This window comes from Bombina bombina, chromosome 6, assembly GCF_027579735.1.
Source record: "Bombina bombina isolate aBomBom1 chromosome 6, aBomBom1.pri, whole genome shotgun sequence".
In the NCBI taxonomy this organism is placed as follows: Eukaryota; Metazoa; Chordata; class Amphibia; order Anura; family Bombinatoridae; genus Bombina; species Bombina bombina.
In genome coordinates this window covers 346,902,165-346,921,950 of record NC_069504.1, presented here as the reverse complement: position 1 = coordinate 346,921,950, position 19,786 = coordinate 346,902,165, and the positions used below count along the sequence as shown (strand labels likewise).

Sequence of the window (19,786 nt, the reverse complement as noted above, 5' to 3'; positions counted from 1 at the left end):
TTTTGAGGCCGGCCGCGTCCGTAAGCAACTCTGGTATCGAGAGTTGCATTTGCGGTAAAAATGCTCTACGCTCCTTTTTTGGAGCCTAACGCAGCATTTGTTTAAACTCTCGATACCAGAGTTAAATTTATGGTGCGGCCAGAAAAAAGCCCGCGGAGCGTTAACAGCCCTTTTACCGCCGAACTCCAAATCTAGGCCTAAGTTTTTAAGCCCATATGCAGTGGTTATACACAGTTATAGGCAACAGTTCAATCATTAAATACTCCAAAACATATTAGAGCATTATCTTTTTTTCTATAGAGCATCTTCTTTTTGTACTTTATGCCCCTTTTATAGGATACCACATTTGGTTAAAGGGATACTGAGCCCAAATTTTTTCTTTCATGATTCGGATAGAGCATGCAATTTTAAGCAACTTTCTAATTTACTTCTGTTATCAATTTTTCTTCGTTCTCTTGATATCTTTATTTGAAAAAGAAGGCATCTAAGCTAAGGAGCCAGCAAATGTGTGGTTCAGAACCTTGGACAGCATTTGTTTATTGGTGCTGTCCAATCAGCAAGGACAACCCAGGTTGTTCACCAAAAATGGGCCGGCATCTAAACTTAAATTCTTGATTTTCAAATAAACTTACCAAGAGAATGAAGAAAATTTGATAATAGGAGTACATTAGAAAGTTGCTTAAAATTGCATGCTCTATCTGAATCACGAAAGAAAAAATTTGGGTACAGTGTCCCTTTAACCATGTAGTCATGTGTAATTTGTTGTAATTGTAGTTGTAATATATATATTTATAACATGTGCTATGACTTAATATCTTTGTGTTTTGGCTTTTACTGAGTTTATAATAGAATTGCTTCATTAAATTAGACTTACTTCATTGTGAGTCTCACTGAGAAGACCGTGTTTTCCATAAATGATGTACCAGTAGGTTTTTGTAATCTCTTTTCCAGGAAAGAAGAACCAGCAGCATTATTTCTTATGACAATAGCAAAGGTATAATTGACTTAGAGAAGTCGATCTATTTAAACATTGCAGCTAAATATTAGTCGCAGTAAATGACTCAGGGTCAACTAGATATGACCAAGGCTTGTAGACGAAATTATTAGAGATGGCATTTCTTATTGTACTGAGTGTAGCAAAAATAAAATCAGGTAAAGTAATCTCTTAAATTCAGAGTGACTTCAAATGTTCATTATACATAATGCATGTGTCCTTGAAATGAATGGTTGTAACAGTCAACGATATATTAAATTACAGCTGTACAATAGTTCACATTAGCTTGAGCAGTCTGCCAGTCTCTGTACTGCACACCTAGTTAACTACAATACACATACATACGGTTCACATCATGCACATATAAAGATGCTAATTAAAGAAAAAAACACATACCTAAAAATACATGGACCTGTATAGATATTTATTGTAGAACACTGGTATTCTGCTCATAATGTCTCAACCCTGCTGTATCTCACCCCTTGCTTGTGCCTGTCACTACTTTCTCCTCCCCGAACCCCAGCTGTCTTTAATTTGCTATTTAAAAGAGATTAATTAAGGCACAGGTAAGTAGTTAAAGGGACAGTCTAGTCAAAATTAAACTTTCATGATTCAGATAGGGCATGCAATTTTAAACAACTTTCCAATTTACTTCTATTATCTATATCTTTAGATATCCTTTGTGGAAGAAATAGCAATGCACATGTGTGAGCCAATCACACAAGGCCTTTATGTGCAGCAACCAATCAGCAGCTACTGAGCATATCTAGATATGCTTTTCAGCAAGTGATATCAAGAGAATGAAGCAAATTAGATAAATAAGTAAATTAGAAAGTTGTTTAAAATGACATGCTCTTTCTAAATCACGAAAGAAAAAAAATTGGGTTTCATGTCCCTTTAATGATGCAGGGAGCAGTAATTAAACATGCTGTTAGATAGGGAAGCAGCAGAGGAGGAGGATATCAGACTATTTGTCCCTCTCATTGGCTTTCTAAAGTTTTTTTCACCTCCTAAGTGTCCTCACTCTGCCATCTCTCCATTTATCTCTGTAGATATATAGGGGGTGGCTGTGCAGGGTGGGAGAGCACAGAAGACAACCATGTCCTGCAGTTGACTCAGTGGACTTGATTTTGCTGTGATTGGGTTAAAAACCCTCATCTGCATAAGCCAACGGTGTTCCCAGTAAATTCTTGTGACTAAGCACATAGTTGTGTGGAACCTCCGACAGGTTTAAGAATATCTGACCCTGTCAATGCTGGCTGCAAGATTGCAGGCCCATATGGTTTCCTTCTATAAATCATACACCTGAGGAAGTTCTGCAGATACTGTGTAAGAAGTCTGCCTTATAGGCCATTTTGAATAGCGGGTAAGCATGTTTCATGCATGTTTGGCCACCTGCTGGATATTGAATAGGCTGTTAAATCCTTTTTGTAACTTTTGATTAGGGAAAACAAATTAGTAAATAATTTGGCATCCCAATTACTGCATACCGTAAAGATTTGATTTTTTTTTCAAGGTAATATAGTTTATTAAAAAGATGTTTTGAATGGATATAGAATTTTTAGACAAGGATAAGACCTAAGCAAGTATGTGAATATTCATTGAATGGGGGCAGCATGTAATTCATATGTAGAATAAATAGAACTCCTAGCCTGGAGTTCAGTCTAGTAAATCAGAATAACCCTTACAATGTAACTCAGGTGTTTTTTTCAAATGGATTTGGCGGCTTTCCTTATTAATGTAAATTCATTTGAAATTGATAACAAAAAAACAACACCTACACTATGACTCTTTTTTGTGTGCAAATGAAAAGTAATTGGAATGGGAGCCTTGCTTTGGGGAAAAAAGCTCATTATCTTCAGGACAAATTTTGCTAAAATTCTGTGTATATATACATTTTGTATTTATAATTTATATTTTAAATGATCAATTCAAACTTTTATGTGTAAAATAAATTGTGTAAAAGTTTGTTAGGATAAAGTTTTATTTCAGCTACATATTCAAGTGTTTGAACAACCAAACAAAGCCTCTTACAACAGGAAAGGACAGGAAAATATTCCAATTCCATGTTGTAGAATTTTAAAAAAAGTCCCAAAATAGTTTCAAAAGCTGTTGGAATTTTTTTATGAATTGTAAAACGTATTAATTTGTCCCCATTGTTCTGCCACAAATGCATTTAAAACCCTTGTGATGAATGGGTTATTGTGGAGCCTTCTATTGAATTGGAATAGGCTTGAATTTGGAAACCTACAAAAAGCCATGCAAGGCAATTTGCATGGGAATTTTTACATATTTGAATGTGACTATAACGTGCATATTTTTTCTCCATATTTTATGTAAATATGTTCTACTAAGAATGAGGGGACCCAGTGTCTTAGAAGCTTGCATTTATATTATATTTTTAGCTGGCAATTAATTCTAATGCAAAGTTAAATGCATTTGAGTACCCACAAAGTGGTTAAACATATAGCTACACTCCTGCTCAACACATTGAAACTAACCGAGCAGTACACAGCCAGTGAGCCAGTTAAGAGCAGCTTCTGCATGTAGCTTAGCTGCCTATCACTGGCCATGTGCTGCTCAGGGGTTACCCTGTTGTTGCTCCCAAGTAAGACTTTAGCTTTCAAACTGGTTTCTAAAGCATGTGTGGGGATATTGTAGAGACTTGAAGCTGTTGTGTGTTGGTGAATAAGGCATTGGAAGAGGAAAGTAGGGGGTTAAGAAGGCCACTTAGGAGTAGGATGAAGGGATCATTAGAAGGCAAAATGAGTGGAATACTTTTTTGGTTTGTCATGGATCCTAGAGATATTATTTAGAAGGTTTAGACAAGTGCTTATGGAGTAAATGAGAATTCAAAGTCCACTATGATGCCAAGACACAGGAGCTGGTGTGAAGTCCTGAAGTCATTGCAGTAGCTTCTAATTTGGGTCCCTGCTCAGTGGTTCTGACAGTTTGTAAAATGTTTTCTAAATTTAAAGATTTCTGTTCAACTATATTGACACATCACCCCCTTAAAGTAAATGTTAACTGAAATAACATTCGGCTAGATTACGAGTTTTTCATTATGAGGGGTGCGGTGCTAACTTGCACGTTATTGTCACCGCTCACTTCCCTACAGCGCTGGTATTACAGCTATCTTGGTATTACATTGTAGCTAGCTTAGGGTTTATTTTTATTTTACAGGCAAGTTTGTATTTATTTTAACTAGGTAGAATAGTTACTAAATAGTTATTAACTATTTAATAACTTCCTAGCTAAAATAAATACACATTTACCTGTAAAATAAAACCTAACCTGTCTTACACTAACACCTAACCTAAATTACAAAAAAAAACCCACTAAATTACACAAAATAAAAAAAGAAATTATAAGATATTTATACTAATTACACCTAATCGAATAGCCCTATCAAAATAAAAAAGCCCCCCAAAATAAAAAATAAACCCCGCCTAGCCTAAACTAAACTACCAATAGCCCTTAAAAGGGCCTTTTGCGGGGCATTGCCCCAAAGAAATCAGCTCTTTTACCTGTAAATAAAAAAATACAAACACCCCCCCAACAGTAAAACCCACCACACACACACAACCAACCCCCCAAATAAAAACCTAACTAAAAAAACCTAAGCTCCCCATTGCCCTGAAAAGGGCATTTGGATGGGCATTGCCCTTAAAACGGCATTTAGCTCTTTTTCAAGTGCCCAAACCCCTAATCTAAAAATAAAACCCACCCAATAAACCCTTAAAAAAGCCTAACACTAACCCCCGAAGATCCACTTACAGTTTTGAAGACCAGACATCCATCCTCAACGAAGCCGGGAGAAGTCTTCATCCAAGCCGGCAGAAGTGGTCCTCCAGACAGGCATAAGTTTTCATCCAGACGGCATCTTCTATCTTCATCCATCCGGCGCGGAGCTGCTCCATCTTCAAGACATCCGGCGCGGAGCATCCTCTTCAATCGAAGTCTTCTTCCAGAATGAAGGTTCCTTTAAATTACATCATCCAATATGGCGTTCCTTGAATTCCGATTGGCTGATAGAATTCTATCAGCCAATCGGAATTAAAGGTGAAAAAAATTCTATTGGCTGATTGGAACAGCTTTTTTAAGGGTTTATTGGGTGGGTTTTATTTTTAAATTAGGGTTTGGGCAATTGAAAAAGAGCTAAATGCCCTTTTAAGGGCAATGCCCATCCAAATGCCCTTTTCAGAGCAATGGGGAGCTTAGGTTTTTTTAGTTAGGATTTTATTTGGGGGGGTTGGTTGTGTGGGTGGTGGGTTTTACTGTTGGGGGGGGTGTTTGTATTTTTATACGGGTAAAAGAGCTGATTTCTTTGGGGCAATGCCTCGCAAAAGGCCCTTTTAAGGGCTATTGGTAGTTTAGTTTAGGCTAGGGTTTTTTTATTTTGGGGCTTTTTTTATTTTGATAGGGCTATTAGATTAGGTGTAATTAGTTTAAATTAGATGTAATTAGTTTAAATTTATTTTTTATTTTGTGTAATTTAGGGGGGCTATTGGTAGTTTAGTTTAGGCTAGGCGGGGTTTATTTTTTATTTTGGGGGGCTTTTTTATTTTGATAGGGCTATTCGATTAGGTGTAATTAGTATAAATATCTTATAATTTCTTTTTTTATTTTGTGTAATTTAGTGGGGGTTTTTTTTGTAATTTAGGTAATTGTATTTAATTTAGGTAATTTATTTAATTGTAGTGTAAGGTTAGGTGTTAGTGTAACTCAGGTTAGGTTTTATTTTACAGGTAAATTTGTATTTATTTTAGCTAGGTAGTTAGTAAATAGTTAATAACTATTTCCTAACTAGTCTACCTAGTTAAAATAAATACAAACTTGCCTGTAAAATAAAAAGAAACCCTAAGCTAGCTACAATGTAACTATTAGTTATATTGTAGCTAGCTTAGGGTTTATTTTATAGGTAAGTATTTAGTTTTAAATAGGAATTATTTAGGTAATGATAGTAAGTTTTATTTATATTTATTTTAATTATATTTAAGCTAGGGGGTGTTAGGGTTAGGGTTACACTTAGGTTTAGGAGTTAATAACTTTAGTATAGTGGTGGCGACATTTTAGGGGTTAATAACTGTAATGTAGGTTGCGGCAATGTTAGGGACAGCAGATTAGGGGTTAATAATATTTAACTAGTGTTTGCGATGCGGGAGTGCAGCGGTTTAGGGGTTAATATGTTTATTTATTTAACTAGTGGCAGCGATGTCTGGAGCGGCAGATTAGGGGTTAATAATTTTATTTTAGTGTTTGCGATGTGGGAAGGCCTCGGTTTAGGGGTTAATAGGTAGTTTATGGGTGTTAGTGTACTTTTTAACACTTTAGTTATGAGTTTTATGCTGCAGCTTTGTAGCGTAAAATTTATAACTACTGACTTTAGATTGCGTTCTGAATCTTGCGGGATAGGCTGTACTGCTCACTTTTTGGCCTCCCAGAAAAAGCTTGTAATATCGGCGCTATGGAAGTCCCATTGAAAAAAGACTTAATTTGCGTTACGGCCAAAAAAGTGTTCGGTACAGCTTTTTTAACAAGACTCGTAATAGCGGCGGTAGTGAAAAAGCAGTGTTATAACCCATAACACTGCTTTTTCACTCATAACGCAAAACTCGTAATCTAGCCGAATGCTCCTTAATATAATTACTCTAAACATATTACCAATATTGCCTAATTTTGTGTTAAAGTGCATGGGAGCATCACACGCTATAATGTCTGCTTTGAAATAAAGGAAGTATCAGAACTATCTTAAAGGGACAGTCTAGTAAAAATTAAACTTTCATGATTCAGATAGGGCATGTAATTTTAAACAACTTTCCAATTTACTTCTATTATCTAACTTGCTCAATTCTTTAGATATCCTTTTTTGAAGAAATAGCAATGCACATGTGTGAGCCAATCACACAAGGCCTCTATGTGCAACAACCAATCAGCAGCTACTGAGCATATCTAGATATGCTTTTCAGCAAGTGATATCAAGAGAATGAAGCAAATTAGACAATAGAAGTAAATTAGAAAGTTGTTGAAAATGACATGCTCTTTCTAAATCATGAAATACAAAATTCGGGTTTCATGTCCCTTTAAGGCAGTTTAATTCTGCTCATTCACTGGCTGCACATACACATTCAGATAACAGTGACATGCACTCATACATGTACAGTAAAGGAGAGTGCATAGAAAGAAGGTTAATGATACAACTGTAGTTTTCATTTTATCTTTACAAAGGGGCAGCTTCTTTACAATTTCTATATTGATGAAAGAGGGAATTTTATGTCTGAATGGCTGACATATTTGTATGATGTGTTCATTTTATGCCCCATTCATTAATCACACTAACTTCTGCTTGGTTAAAAAACGTAGTCCCAATTTTCAGAATATCACTTGATTAATATATAGCACAGGTTAAGTTAAGCAATTGGCAAGGTGGAAATCTAGGTCATAAAAAACTAATGTTGCTGTTGTTATAATTTCCTATAGATTTTGAGAATCACTTAACAATTACTAATGTTTTTGGTTGCAGTCATCGATAACAAACAGTGACATCATATTTGTGAAGTTACACGCACCCTGGGAGGTTCTAGGACGATATGCAGAGCAGATGAATGTTAGGATGCCTTTCAGGTAGGTATATATAGAAAACATTTTAAATTTGGTTGAAGACTACCCACTGTTCTTTACAGAGTAAGTGTTAAAGAAAAGTGATAAAGAACATTATAATCTAACAAAGACTTTTGACAGAGATCACCAGCACATCATTATTTGGTAAACTATTTTTTCTTTTTGCTAGACATTGGACAATTTAAAAAATAACATATCTTTTACATTAATTTCACATTCAGATGCAATGAGACATCTTTTGAGTCTCCTTTTTTACAGAACTAGTAAGTGCACACTTTCATGGTCTTTTCCATATCAAGTGTAGAGCCAAATACATTGGAAAAACACTTGCGATAAAGGCATCATTCTTTAAAATCACGGTTAGCAGCAGAAATAACCTGGATTGTCACATACCCTAGACAGATGCATTGATTGTTGCAGGAAAAAATAAAGACATGGCAGACATGTTGTCTGAAAATCACTATTTAAAAATTATGGGAAGTACCTTGGGCAAACAAATCTGTGCCTAATGATGCTACAAAAGTTCTACATCTGCTTGCTGGAGATTTCATTGTAAATGATGGGTCAAATCGAGCCAGGATATTGGTGCCCACAGAATACAAAATATCTATATAAGTTTTATGGCACTGTTCCTTTATCTAAGCACCCTACGCCCAGTCCATAAATAAAACAGTTTAAAATAAATATACAAGATTTATGGACAGTAAAGTCAAAAGTAATAAGTACATAGTATATGGACTTGATAGAGCATGCAATTTTAAAAACTTTCCAATGTCCTTAAGTTATCAATTTTGCTTAGTTCTCTTGGTATCCTTTATTAAAAAGTAATCCTAAATGAGCTCAGGAGCATGCACAAGTGTCCAGCCATCTGGCAGCTGTGTTTGCAACATTGTTTATAGCAGTTATACATAGATACAAACACTGCTGCCATAGACTGCTAAAGATATGTGCACGCTCCTGAGCTTCTATTTACCCTTAACAAAGGATATCAAGAGAACAAAGCAAATTTGATCAAAGAAGTAATTTGTAAAGTTCTTTAAAATCACATCATGAACGTTTAATTTTGACTTTACTTTCCCTTTAAATGTACATGGGGTTATTTGAAAATCAATATTCACATATATTATATAAATTGATACCTAAGTGGCATGATCTAATGAAGTGAGTACAATTTTGGCAAAATAGTGTGTATATATATATATATATATATATATATAATTACTTTTCATCAAATATTTTATAAAAAGTCAATAATAGAAAGAAAGAAACAAATATATTTTTTTTTTTAATGAACGTATACTTGTGCTATTACCTGCAGACATAATTGTAGTGCTCTCTGTGCTCCTGAACTACAATGTTCTGTTATCATTTGCATATTGATTCCAGCTGTTATATTATAGCCACATAGAGATGTGCCACCTAGGCAATCAACGGACTACAACGTTTATACACATAGATAATCACACAAGTAGTGGAATTAATCTTGTAATGACTCACTTGAGGTTACTGAGGACAAACAGAGATAAATTATGTATACACAATTTATAATTGATGTGTTATTTTATAACATTGCTATTAAATAAGCTACATTCCAGAGGCAGATCAGTTGTTTAATAGGAAGTCAAACTCTCAATAGTAAAAAGCATTGTAAGTTCCAACCAATTGGCCATACTGCATGTAATATGTAGGCACAAACCACAATTAGCAGAAAACTGAAAGCCTAATATGCTGACATCACACTGCTTTAAACACACATTGTAAAAGCCCAGTATTGGCAAAATTACCCTATGTAAGCTGCTTCCTAAAACAGCACAAAGAAAAAATCTAATTAGCAGAAACTAATAACAGTTGAATAAATGAAGTCTACCATAGCCAATGCATAACTGAATAGAAATAAAACCGTAAGTTGCATGACCAGTTAAAACAATCCTCTTTTTAAAGATCAAAGGCTTAGGGGCTGATTTATGAAAGTGTTGACGGACATGATCTGCTGTAGTGATCATGTCTGCCGCTCATCTATAAATGCAGACAGAATACACTTTCGGCATTTATCATTGCACAAGCAGTTCTGGTGAACTGCTTGTGCAATGCCGCCCCCTGCAGATTTGCAGCCAATCGGCCGCTAGCAGGGGGTGTCAATCAACCTGATCGTTTAAATTACCAAATCAATTTTCTTCTTTCTAAGGTATTAATAGATATGAATAAAGCTCTGCCTAAATGTTCACAAATTTTGTTTGGAAATTATAAATATAATTATAATTATCTGTATACACTCTAATTTGGCTAAACACATACACTGATAAATGTATGTGTAAGTTCCAGAGTACATACATAGCAGCAGTAAAATAAAACATTATATATATATATTTATATATATATATATGTATATATCTTTTTAATAATAGTGTCTATAGACATTAGCTGCAACAGCCTCCTGTGACTGTTGTCTGTGTTAATCTCTCTTTTTTTAGTCTCTTCCTCCCAACTCTTACAGGCTTCTATCTTCAATTTCCTTTGCTTCCTTGCTAGTTCATACTATAACTGACGATGGGTTTTCTTCTCGACTGGCTTCATTTTTGCTGTTCTTCCAGGAGAAAAATCTATTACCTGCACCGACGCTACAAGTTCATGAGCAGGTCAGTAAAAGGTGCACAATTCTGACAAACCAATAGCTTTACTGATCTTTGTTATAAATGTATCTAATGGGGACAATGACTTTCTTGTATGTTCCTGTGTTTTATTGGAATTGTATTAGCTTTTGTTTCTGGAAATGTTATTATTTTATTTTATTGTATTCATTTAAAGGGATATAAAACCCCAATTTTTTTCTATGGTGATTCAGGAAGTGGATGCAATTTTAAAAAAAGTTTCCAATTTGCTTCTATTATCTCATTTGTTTTATTCACATGATATTCTTTATTTAAGAGATACCTAGGTAGGTGTCTGGAACACTTCATGGCAGGAAATGGTGCTCCCATTTAGTGCTCTTGCTAATGTATTACATTCTTGTAAAACAGCCGCCATATTGTGCTCCAAAAATGTGCATGCTTCTGAAATTATCTCCCTGCTTTTCAAAAAAAGATGCCAAGAGAATAAATAAAATGTGATAAAAGAATACAATTTAAAGTGGTTTAAAACTGCATGCTCTATCTGAATCACGAAAGAAACATTTTGGGTTCAGTGTCCCTTTAAGTTTCACAAATAGCAGGATTACCAAGTATATTAATAACATGATGATTTACAATAATATATATTAATGGAGGAAATATGTTCTAATATATCATTTTCAGGTGCAAAGTCATCTGTATGAATATAAAATGAGAGATAAAATTACCATTGTCCATGGGCTTTAAAATATACAAAGCCAATCATTATTAGTTTCACAACACAATCTTGTCCAGTTTAGAGACTTAGGACCTGATGATCAGATACTCGCCGATACGCAGAGAAATCACGCAAAATCTTACCGGGCTTTTTTAGGCAACGTACAGTGTGACTGTACTTTGTAATGTATTTTGTGTCTTATGAGTATTTATTATTTAGAAGTTGAAAGTATTTTATTTGCATCACATCCTTTCCTAGAGTAAGTAAGCAATGAGATAGTATTGCAGTTTGAGGCCATGAACTGTTTCATCAGTAAGTTCATTCTTCAACTCATGCATATTAGGCAAACTTTTAAAAGTAAAAGTATTCAAATTCAAATTTATTGCATCAAATTTGAAAATGCTGCCGAATCTTTTTTTGCTTGCAAAAATGAAAACATGATTATTCTTTTTTTCAACTTTTTTTTTTTTTATATATATATATTTCAAAATATTTCTGCTAGCAATTCAAGAGCTTCATTTTGATTGGTCTATTCTTCACATCCAGAGTGCTGCATTGGGAATTTAGAAACAATGTATCCAGTCTCCTGATTACTGTATGGCCAGATTAAACAGGAACACAACGAGTTATTAAGGACACACCTCTTCTTCAGATGATGGGCTAGAAAGGGTTTTCCACAGACAGGAAAGACTTTAAAAAAAAAATCTAATTTGCACAATTTAGGCTGGAAAGGCGTCAGAAAGTTACACTATTCAATGGGAATTTAGCATTTCCTTTTCAGCTTACTGATTCCGTTGTCAACCAATAAGCATGTAAGATTCATATTGGTTCTTGGCCAAACCTGACCCCATTCATTTTTGTTTTTAAATCCTGCAGATATTTCACTAAAGTAGATAATGCAATAATTATAATAAGTCTCCTAGTACTTCAATTAATTATTTAATAATAAAATACAATAAAAGAAATTATCTGCAGACTCGTGCATCTTAGGCAAACTTGTGTATCTTAGACAAGTTCATGCATCTTAGACAAGTTCATGCATCTTAGACAAACTCATGCATCTTAGACAACGTCATGCATCTTAGACAACGTCATGCATTTTTGACAAGTTCCTGCATATTAGACAAGTTCCTGCATCTTAGACAAGTTCCTGCATCATAGACAAACTCCTGCATCTTAGACAACGTCATGCATCTTAGACAACATCATGCATCTTAGACAAGTTCCTGCATCTTAGACAAACTCCTGCATCTTAGACGTCATGCATCTTAGACACGTTCCTGCATCTTAGACAAACTCCTGCATCTTAGACAACGTCATGCATCTTAGACAACATCATGCATCTTAGACAAGTTCCTGCATCTTAGACAAACTCCTGCATCTTAGACGTCATGCATCTTAGACAACGTCATGCATCTTAGACAAACTCATGCATTTTTTTTCTAACGTCTTTCTGCTAGCTGTTACAAGCACTACATTTTTATTGGTCAAAATGAAAAGTTCATGAAAACTGGTTTTAATACTTCTAGCTATTAAGGCTGATACTGTTTTTGTTTGTTTTTTAGATATTTTCTCATTTTCATGGACTAATTTAAAAAGTTTAAAGGGACATCGATAGCAGTAGTATGCTGGGGTAATTGTACAATTTTTTTTTAGCTATCTTAGCTGTCAGTATCATCAATTGGTAAGCACAGAGCATACCTACTGGTCATCATCTACACCTGTGAACTGTGTGCGTGAATATCAATGTAAAGGCTAAAGGCAGCCCTTTTTATATCACACTTCGCATTGTACAGCTCCAGAAAGTATTGATGTCCATGTTCCTTTAATCATGGAAATAATTAAAGGGACATGAAACACCAAAATTTCCCTTCATGATTCAGATACAGCATATAATTTTAAACAACTTTCCAATTTACTTATCTTTTCTAATGTGCTTAGTTCTCTTGGTATCCTTTGGTTAAAGGCATACCCAGGTAGGCTCAGGAGGAATTAGCTAGCTGCCGCTTGGTGTCTGCACATAAATCTAAGAGGATGAAGTAAATTGACAATGTTGTTTAAAATATATGTTCTATCTGAATCATGAAAGAAAATGTTGGGGTTTCATATATCTTTAAAGGAAGCTCAGTTTTTGCCTTTTTCTTGGACAGTTAATTAGCAATTAATTGCTTTATTATCAATATTTTGTTCTTTGTAAGCAGAATTATTTAAACTTGTATTTAATAATATTTATTATATAAACTCCAGTGCAAACTTTTTTTTTACATCTAAAACAGTGCATGTTGTGTGTTGAGGAATATGTCCTCATTTATTAGTATGTTTGTATCTTACAGACTAGATGTTTAAAAAAAATAGACTTTTATTTTCAAAATCAAAATCATCAACATTTATTTTTTTCATACAGTTTTTTTTAAACAAGATTTAAAAAGCCCTCTTTTATAGGCATCATTACATTTTTTTTAGTTTAATGTTGATTTCAATGCTCTTTTTTTTTTGATTCCTTGAAAAATGTTATTAAATAATTTGGGAAGATACAGGAACAAAACACTATATTGTTACATCAGACCTAATAAAAGTAACCAACCATAACAGAGCATCTGTAAACATAAGTATACATACAACTTTACATTAAACTTTATTACTAAACATGAACAATTTACATAAAAAATTATTCAGTTATATATTAGACCATAATCAGTGTTATTCTTCCATTTTTATAGTAGATTCACTAAATAAACTTCCCACAGAAATGTTATAGAATGACAAGTATCAATACGCTTAGTAATCTGAAAATTGTATTTCCCGAGGGAGAGAGAGTGATTTTTTTGTTTTATCCAGTCTGAAATTGACGGTATATCAGATTTTCCCCCACAGCCGTTGTATTAAAGCGACTGTAAACATTCAGAATAATGTTATATAATTCTGCTCACTTTTGGACTAAATGTAGCTCGCTCCCGCTACTAAACTAGAGCGGGAGCGAGCTACGTTTAGTCCAAGAGCGTGACCGGGCGTGCTATGACTAGCCAGCAAGCCCGCAAAGCAATTTATATATCCAAGACCCGCTCAGTAGATCCTGATGCGGAGTCCAACGTTACACTTCAAAATCTACAAATACTTTTCATTTTTGAAGTTACCGCTAAAATAATGTGTTATAATTCGGCACACAGTGCAGAATTTTATAATATTATTCTGAATGTTTACTGTCCCTTTAACTGGCATGCACTACATATCATTGTATTGAAAAGTTTTAATCTAAGAAGGCATCTCAATTTGGGTAGTTTTTTTTAAATAAAAACATCAAGGAATCCATGGAAATACTATTGGATAAAACTACCTCAATTTCTTTCTTAACGTTTTCCTAATACTTCAATGTTCTATTTGATTAAGTTTTGTCATATTCTTGTTTTTATTATTAAATGCATAATATACATAACAAATAATTTTATGCTTACTGGTTCTTATTTTGTTTGCTCACTGTTTATCTAAGGATGGAGAAGCAATTAAGCAGGTTTCGAGGATGGTTGCCAAAAAAGCCCATGCGATTGGACAAGGAGACAATTCCAGATCTTGAAGAGAATGACTGTTATACTGCACCCTTCAGCCAGCAGAGGATCCACCAGTAAGTGCCTCCCATCCGTTGTCACTGAAATCAGAGCAAATCCTATTATTTGCAATGCAATATAAAATGAGCAGAAAACAAAAAGAAAATGCTAAGAAATAGAACTACTGGTTCTGATGGAGTGTAACATTTTTCCAACAAAAATTTAAATAATATTAAAATTAGTAAAGACACGCACACAAAAAAGGGCTCCATTTACTAACATGAGGGAGAAAATGTTCTCAACTAGGAAACCTGTCCAAACCAAGTGTGGTGAGAGCAGAGCTTGTCAATCATGTTGGATGAATTCATCTCTTACGGCTACTGCTTTTCTCTTGTTAAGTGTAGTCAGTCCACGGGTCATCCATTACTTATGGGATTATATCTCTCCCCAACAGGAAATTGCAAGAGGATCACCCAAGCAGAGCTGCTATATAGCTCCTCCCCTCACATGTCATATCCAGTCATTCTCTTGCAAGTCTCAACAAAGGAGGTTGTGAGAGGAGACAGGAGTTTTTTACTTAATTCTTCAATCAAAAGTTTGTTATTTTAAAATGGCACCGGAGTGTGCTGTTTTTTCTCTCAGGCAGTATTTAGAAGAAGAAGATCTGCCTGCGTTTTCTATGATCTTAGCAGATCCACTGGCTGTTCTCGCGCATTCTGAGGAGGGGTAACTTCAGAAAGGGGAATAGCATGCGGGGTCCTCCGCAAATGAGGTATGTGCAGTATAATATTTTCTAGGAATGGAATTGACTAAGAAAACACTGCCGTTACCCATATGATGTAAGTACAGCCTTTAATGCAGTAGTAGCGACTGGTATCAGGCTGTTAAATGTATGCGCAGTTGAGTTATTTTCTAGGGACTAGAATTTGACTGAGAAAATACTGTTAATACTGAAATAAATGTATAAGCCTTAACTGCAGTAGAAGCGACTGGTAGCAGGCTTAGTGATAACTTTACATAACACTGGAAAAGTTGTTTTTAAAACGCTTACTGGCATGTTATTCGTTTTGTGAAGTACTTTAGGTACTTTGGTGATAAATCTTTTTGGGCATGATTTTTTTCCACATGGCTAACGTAGAAACCGTTGTAACAGGTCTCCCACTGTTGTAATATGAGTGGGAGGGGCCTTTTTTAGCGCCTTGTTGCGCAGATAAAATTCTAGCACAGTCTTCCTGCCTTTTCCTCCTTGATCCAGGACGTCTCCAGAGAGCTCAGGGGTCTTCAAAATTCAATTTTGAGGGAGGTAATCAGTCACAGCAGACCTGTGACAGTGTGTTTGACTGTGAGAAAAACGTTAAATCTAAAATTGATTATCCGGTTGTGGGTATTGAGGGGTTAATCATCCGTTTACTAGTGGGTGCAATCCTCTGCTAAATTCATACATTTATTGTTAAAATTGTTGGCTATAACTGAATTAGTTCATTGTTATTTCAACTGTGACAGTTTTTTTGTGTTTTTAAAAGCGCTGCTGCGTTTTTTTCATATTGCTTGTAAATTCACTGACAGTTTTTTTCCAAGCTTGCTAGCCTTCATTGCTAGTCTGTTAAACATGTCTGATACAGATGAATCTACTTGTTCATTATGTTTAAAAGCCAATGTGGAGCCCAATAGAAATTTGTGTACCAATTGTATTGATGTTACTTTAAATACGAGTCAGTCTTTACCGGTAAAGAAATTATCACCAGACATCGAGGGGGAAGTTATGCCGTCTAACTCTCCTCACGTGTCAGTACCTTCGCCTCCCGCTCAGGAGGTGCGTGAGATTGTGGCGCCAAGTACATCAAGGCCCTTACAAATCACTTTGCATGATATGGCTAATGTTATGAAAGAAGTATTATCTAATTTGCCTGAGTTAAGAGGCAAGCGCGATAGCTCTGGGTTTAGGACAGAGCGCGCCGATGACACTAGAGCCATGTCCGATACTGCGTCACAATTTGCAGAACATGAGGACGGAGAGCTTCATTCTGTGGGTGACGAATCTGATCCGGGGAGACCGGATTCAGAAATTTTAAATTTTAAATTTAAGCTTGAGAACCTCCGTGTATTGCTAGGGGAGGTGTTAGCGGCTCTGAATGATTGCAACACGGTGGCAATCCCAGAGAAATTATGTAGGCTGGATAAATATTATGCGGTACCGGTGTGTACTGACGTTTTTCCTATACCTAAAAGGCTTACAGAGATTATTAGCAAGGAGTGGGATAGACCCGGTGTGCCTTTTTCCCCTCCTCCGATATTTAGAAAAATGTTCCCAATAGATGCCACCACACGAGACTTATGGCAGACGGTCCCTAAGGTGGAGGGAGCAGTTTCTACTTTAGCCAAGCGTACCACTATCCCGGTGGAGGATAGTTGTGCTTTCTCAGATCCAATGGATAAAAAATTAGAAGGTTACCTTAAGAAAATGTTTGTTCAACAAGGTTTTATATTACAGCCCCTTGCATGCATTGCGCCCGTCACTGCTGCGGCGGCATTCTGGTTTGAGTCTCTGGAAGAGGCTATTCGCACAGCTCCATTGGATGAGATTATGAACAAGCTTAAAGCCCTTAAGCTAGCTAATGCATTTGTTTCGGATGCCGTGGTGCATTTAACCAAACTAACGGCTAAGAACTCCGGATTCGCCATCCAGGCGCGCAGAGCGCTATGGCTTAAATCCTGGTCAGCAGATGTAACTTCTAAATCTAAATTGCTTAATATTCCTTTCAAAGGGCAAACCTTATTCGGGGCCCGGCTTGAAAGAAATTATTGCTGACATTACTGGAGGTAAGGGTCACTCCCTTCCTCAGGACAGGGCCAAATCAAAGGCCAAACAGTCTAATTTTCGTGCCTTTCATAATTTCAAGGCAGGAGCAGCATCAACTTCCTCCGCCCCAAAACAGGAAGGGACTGCTACTCGTTACAGACAGGGTTGGAAAGGCAAACAGTCTTGGAACAAGGGCAAGCAGGCCAGAAAACCTGCTGCTGCCCCTAAGACAGCATGAAGTAAGGGCCCCCTGTCCGTAAATGGATCTAGTGGGGGGCAGACTTTCTCTCTTTGCCCAAGCTTGGGCAAGAGATGTCCAGGATCCCTGGGCGTTGGAGATCATATCTCAGGGATATCTTCTGGACTTCAAAGCTTCTCCTCCACAAGGGAGATTTCATCTTTCAAGGTTATCAGCAAACCAAATAAAGAAAGAGGCGTTTCTACGCTGTGTACAAGACCTCTTATTAATGGGGGTGATCCACCCAGTTCCGCGGTCGGAACAAGGGCAAGGATTTTATTCAAATCTGTTTGTGGTTCCCAAGAAAGAGGGAACCTTCAGACCAATCTTGGACTTAAAGATCCTAAACAAGTTCCTAAGAGTTCCATCATTCAAAATGGAAACTATTCGAACCATCCTACCCATGATCCAAGAGGGTCAGTACATGACCACAGTGGACTTAAAGGATGCCTACCTTCACATACCGATTCACAAGGATCATTATCGGTATCTAAGATTTGCCTTCCTAGACAGGCATTACCAGTTTGTAGCTCTTCCCTTCGGGTTAGCTACGGCCCCAAGAATCTTTACAAAGGTTCTGGGCTCACTTCTGGTGGTACTAAGACCGCGAGGCATATCGGTGGCTCCGTACCTAGACGACATTCTGATACAAGCGTCAAGTTTTCAAACTGCCAAGTCTCATACAGAGATAGTTCTGGGATTTCTGAGGTCGCATGGGTGGAAGGTGAACGTGGAAAAGAGTTCTCTATTACCACTCACAAGGGTTCCCGTCTTAGGGACTCTTATAGATTCTGTAGAGATGAAAATTTACCTGACGGAGGCCAGGTTATCAAAACTTCTAAATGCTTGCCGTGCCCTTTATTCCATTACACACCCGTCAGTAGCCCAGTGCATGGAAGTAATTGGCTTAATGGTAGCAGCAATGGACATAGTACCATTTGCGCGCCTGCATCTCAGACCGCTGCAATTATGCATGCTCAGTCAGTGGAATGGGGATTACTCAGATTTGTCCCCTCTAATAAATCTGGATCAAGAGACCAGGGATTCTCTTCTCTGGTGGCTTTCTCGACTCCATCTGTCCAAAGGGATGACCTTTCGCAGGCCAGATTGGACGATTGTAACAACAGATGCCAGCCTTCTAGGTTGGGGCGCAGTCTGGAACTCCCTGAAGGCTCAGGGATCGTGGACTCAGGAGGAAAAACTCCTCCCAATAAATATTCTGGAATTAAGAGCGATATTCAATGCTCTTCTAGCTTGGCCTCAGTTGGCAACACTGAGGTTCATCAGATTTCAGTCGGACAATATCACGACTGTGGCTTACATCAACCATCAAGTGGGAACCAGGAGTTCCCTAGCGATGTTGGAAGAATCAAAGATAATTCGCTGGGCAGAGTCCAACTCTTGCCACCTGTCGGCGATCTATATCCCAGGCGTGGAGAACTGGGAGGCGGACTTCCTAAGTCGTCAGACTTTTCATCCGGGGGAGTGGGAACTTCATCCGGAGGACTTTGCTCAACTAATTCATCGTTGGGGCAAACCGGAACTGGATCTCATGGCTTCTCGACAGAATGCCAAACTTCCTTGCTACGGATCCAGGTCCAGGGACCCGGGAGCGGCGCTGATAGATGCTCTAGCAGCCCCTTGGGGTTTCAACATGGCTTATGTGTTTCCACCATTTCCGCTGCTTCCTCTGGCTGATTGCCAAGATCAAACAGGAGAGAGCATTGGTGATTCTGATAGCACCTGCGTGGCCACGCAGGACCTGGTATGCAGATCTAGTGGGCATGTCGTCCTGTACACCATGGTCTCTACCTCTGAGACAGGACCTTCTAATTCAGGGTCCTTTCAACCATCCAGATCTAATTTCTCTGAGGCTGACTGCATGGAGATTGAACGCTTGATTCTATCAAAGCGTGGCTTCTCGGAGTCAGTTATTGATACCTTAATACAGGCTCGGAAACCTGTTACCAGAAAAATTGACCATAAAATATGGCGTAAATACTTATTTCTTTCATGTAATTAACAAGAGTCCATGAGCTAGTGACGTATGGGATATACATTCCTACCAGGAGGGGCAAAGTTTCCCAAACCTTAAAATGCCTATAAATACACCCCTCACCACACCCACAAATCAGTTTTACAAACTTTGCCTCCAAGGGAGGTGGTGAAGTAAGTTTGTGCTAGATTCTACGTTGATATGCGCTCCGCAGCAAGTTGGAGCCCGGTTTTCCTCTCAGCGTGCAGTGAATGTCAGAGGGATGTGAAGA

General features: G+C 37.0%; 1 protein-coding gene across 1 annotated transcript in view; it reads left to right on the top strand.

Moving 5' to 3' along the window:
• The window catches only part of ANO4 (anoctamin 4), a 675,069-nt gene that overhangs the window by 397,194 nt on the left and 258,089 nt on the right, over positions 1 to 19,786 (top strand). Inside the window, 3 exon segments of the mRNA XM_053719254.1 lie at positions 7,516 to 7,618; positions 10,207 to 10,251; positions 14,427 to 14,558. Coding sequence (XP_053575229.1) covers positions 7,516 to 7,618; positions 10,207 to 10,251; positions 14,427 to 14,558 — 280 coding nt within the window.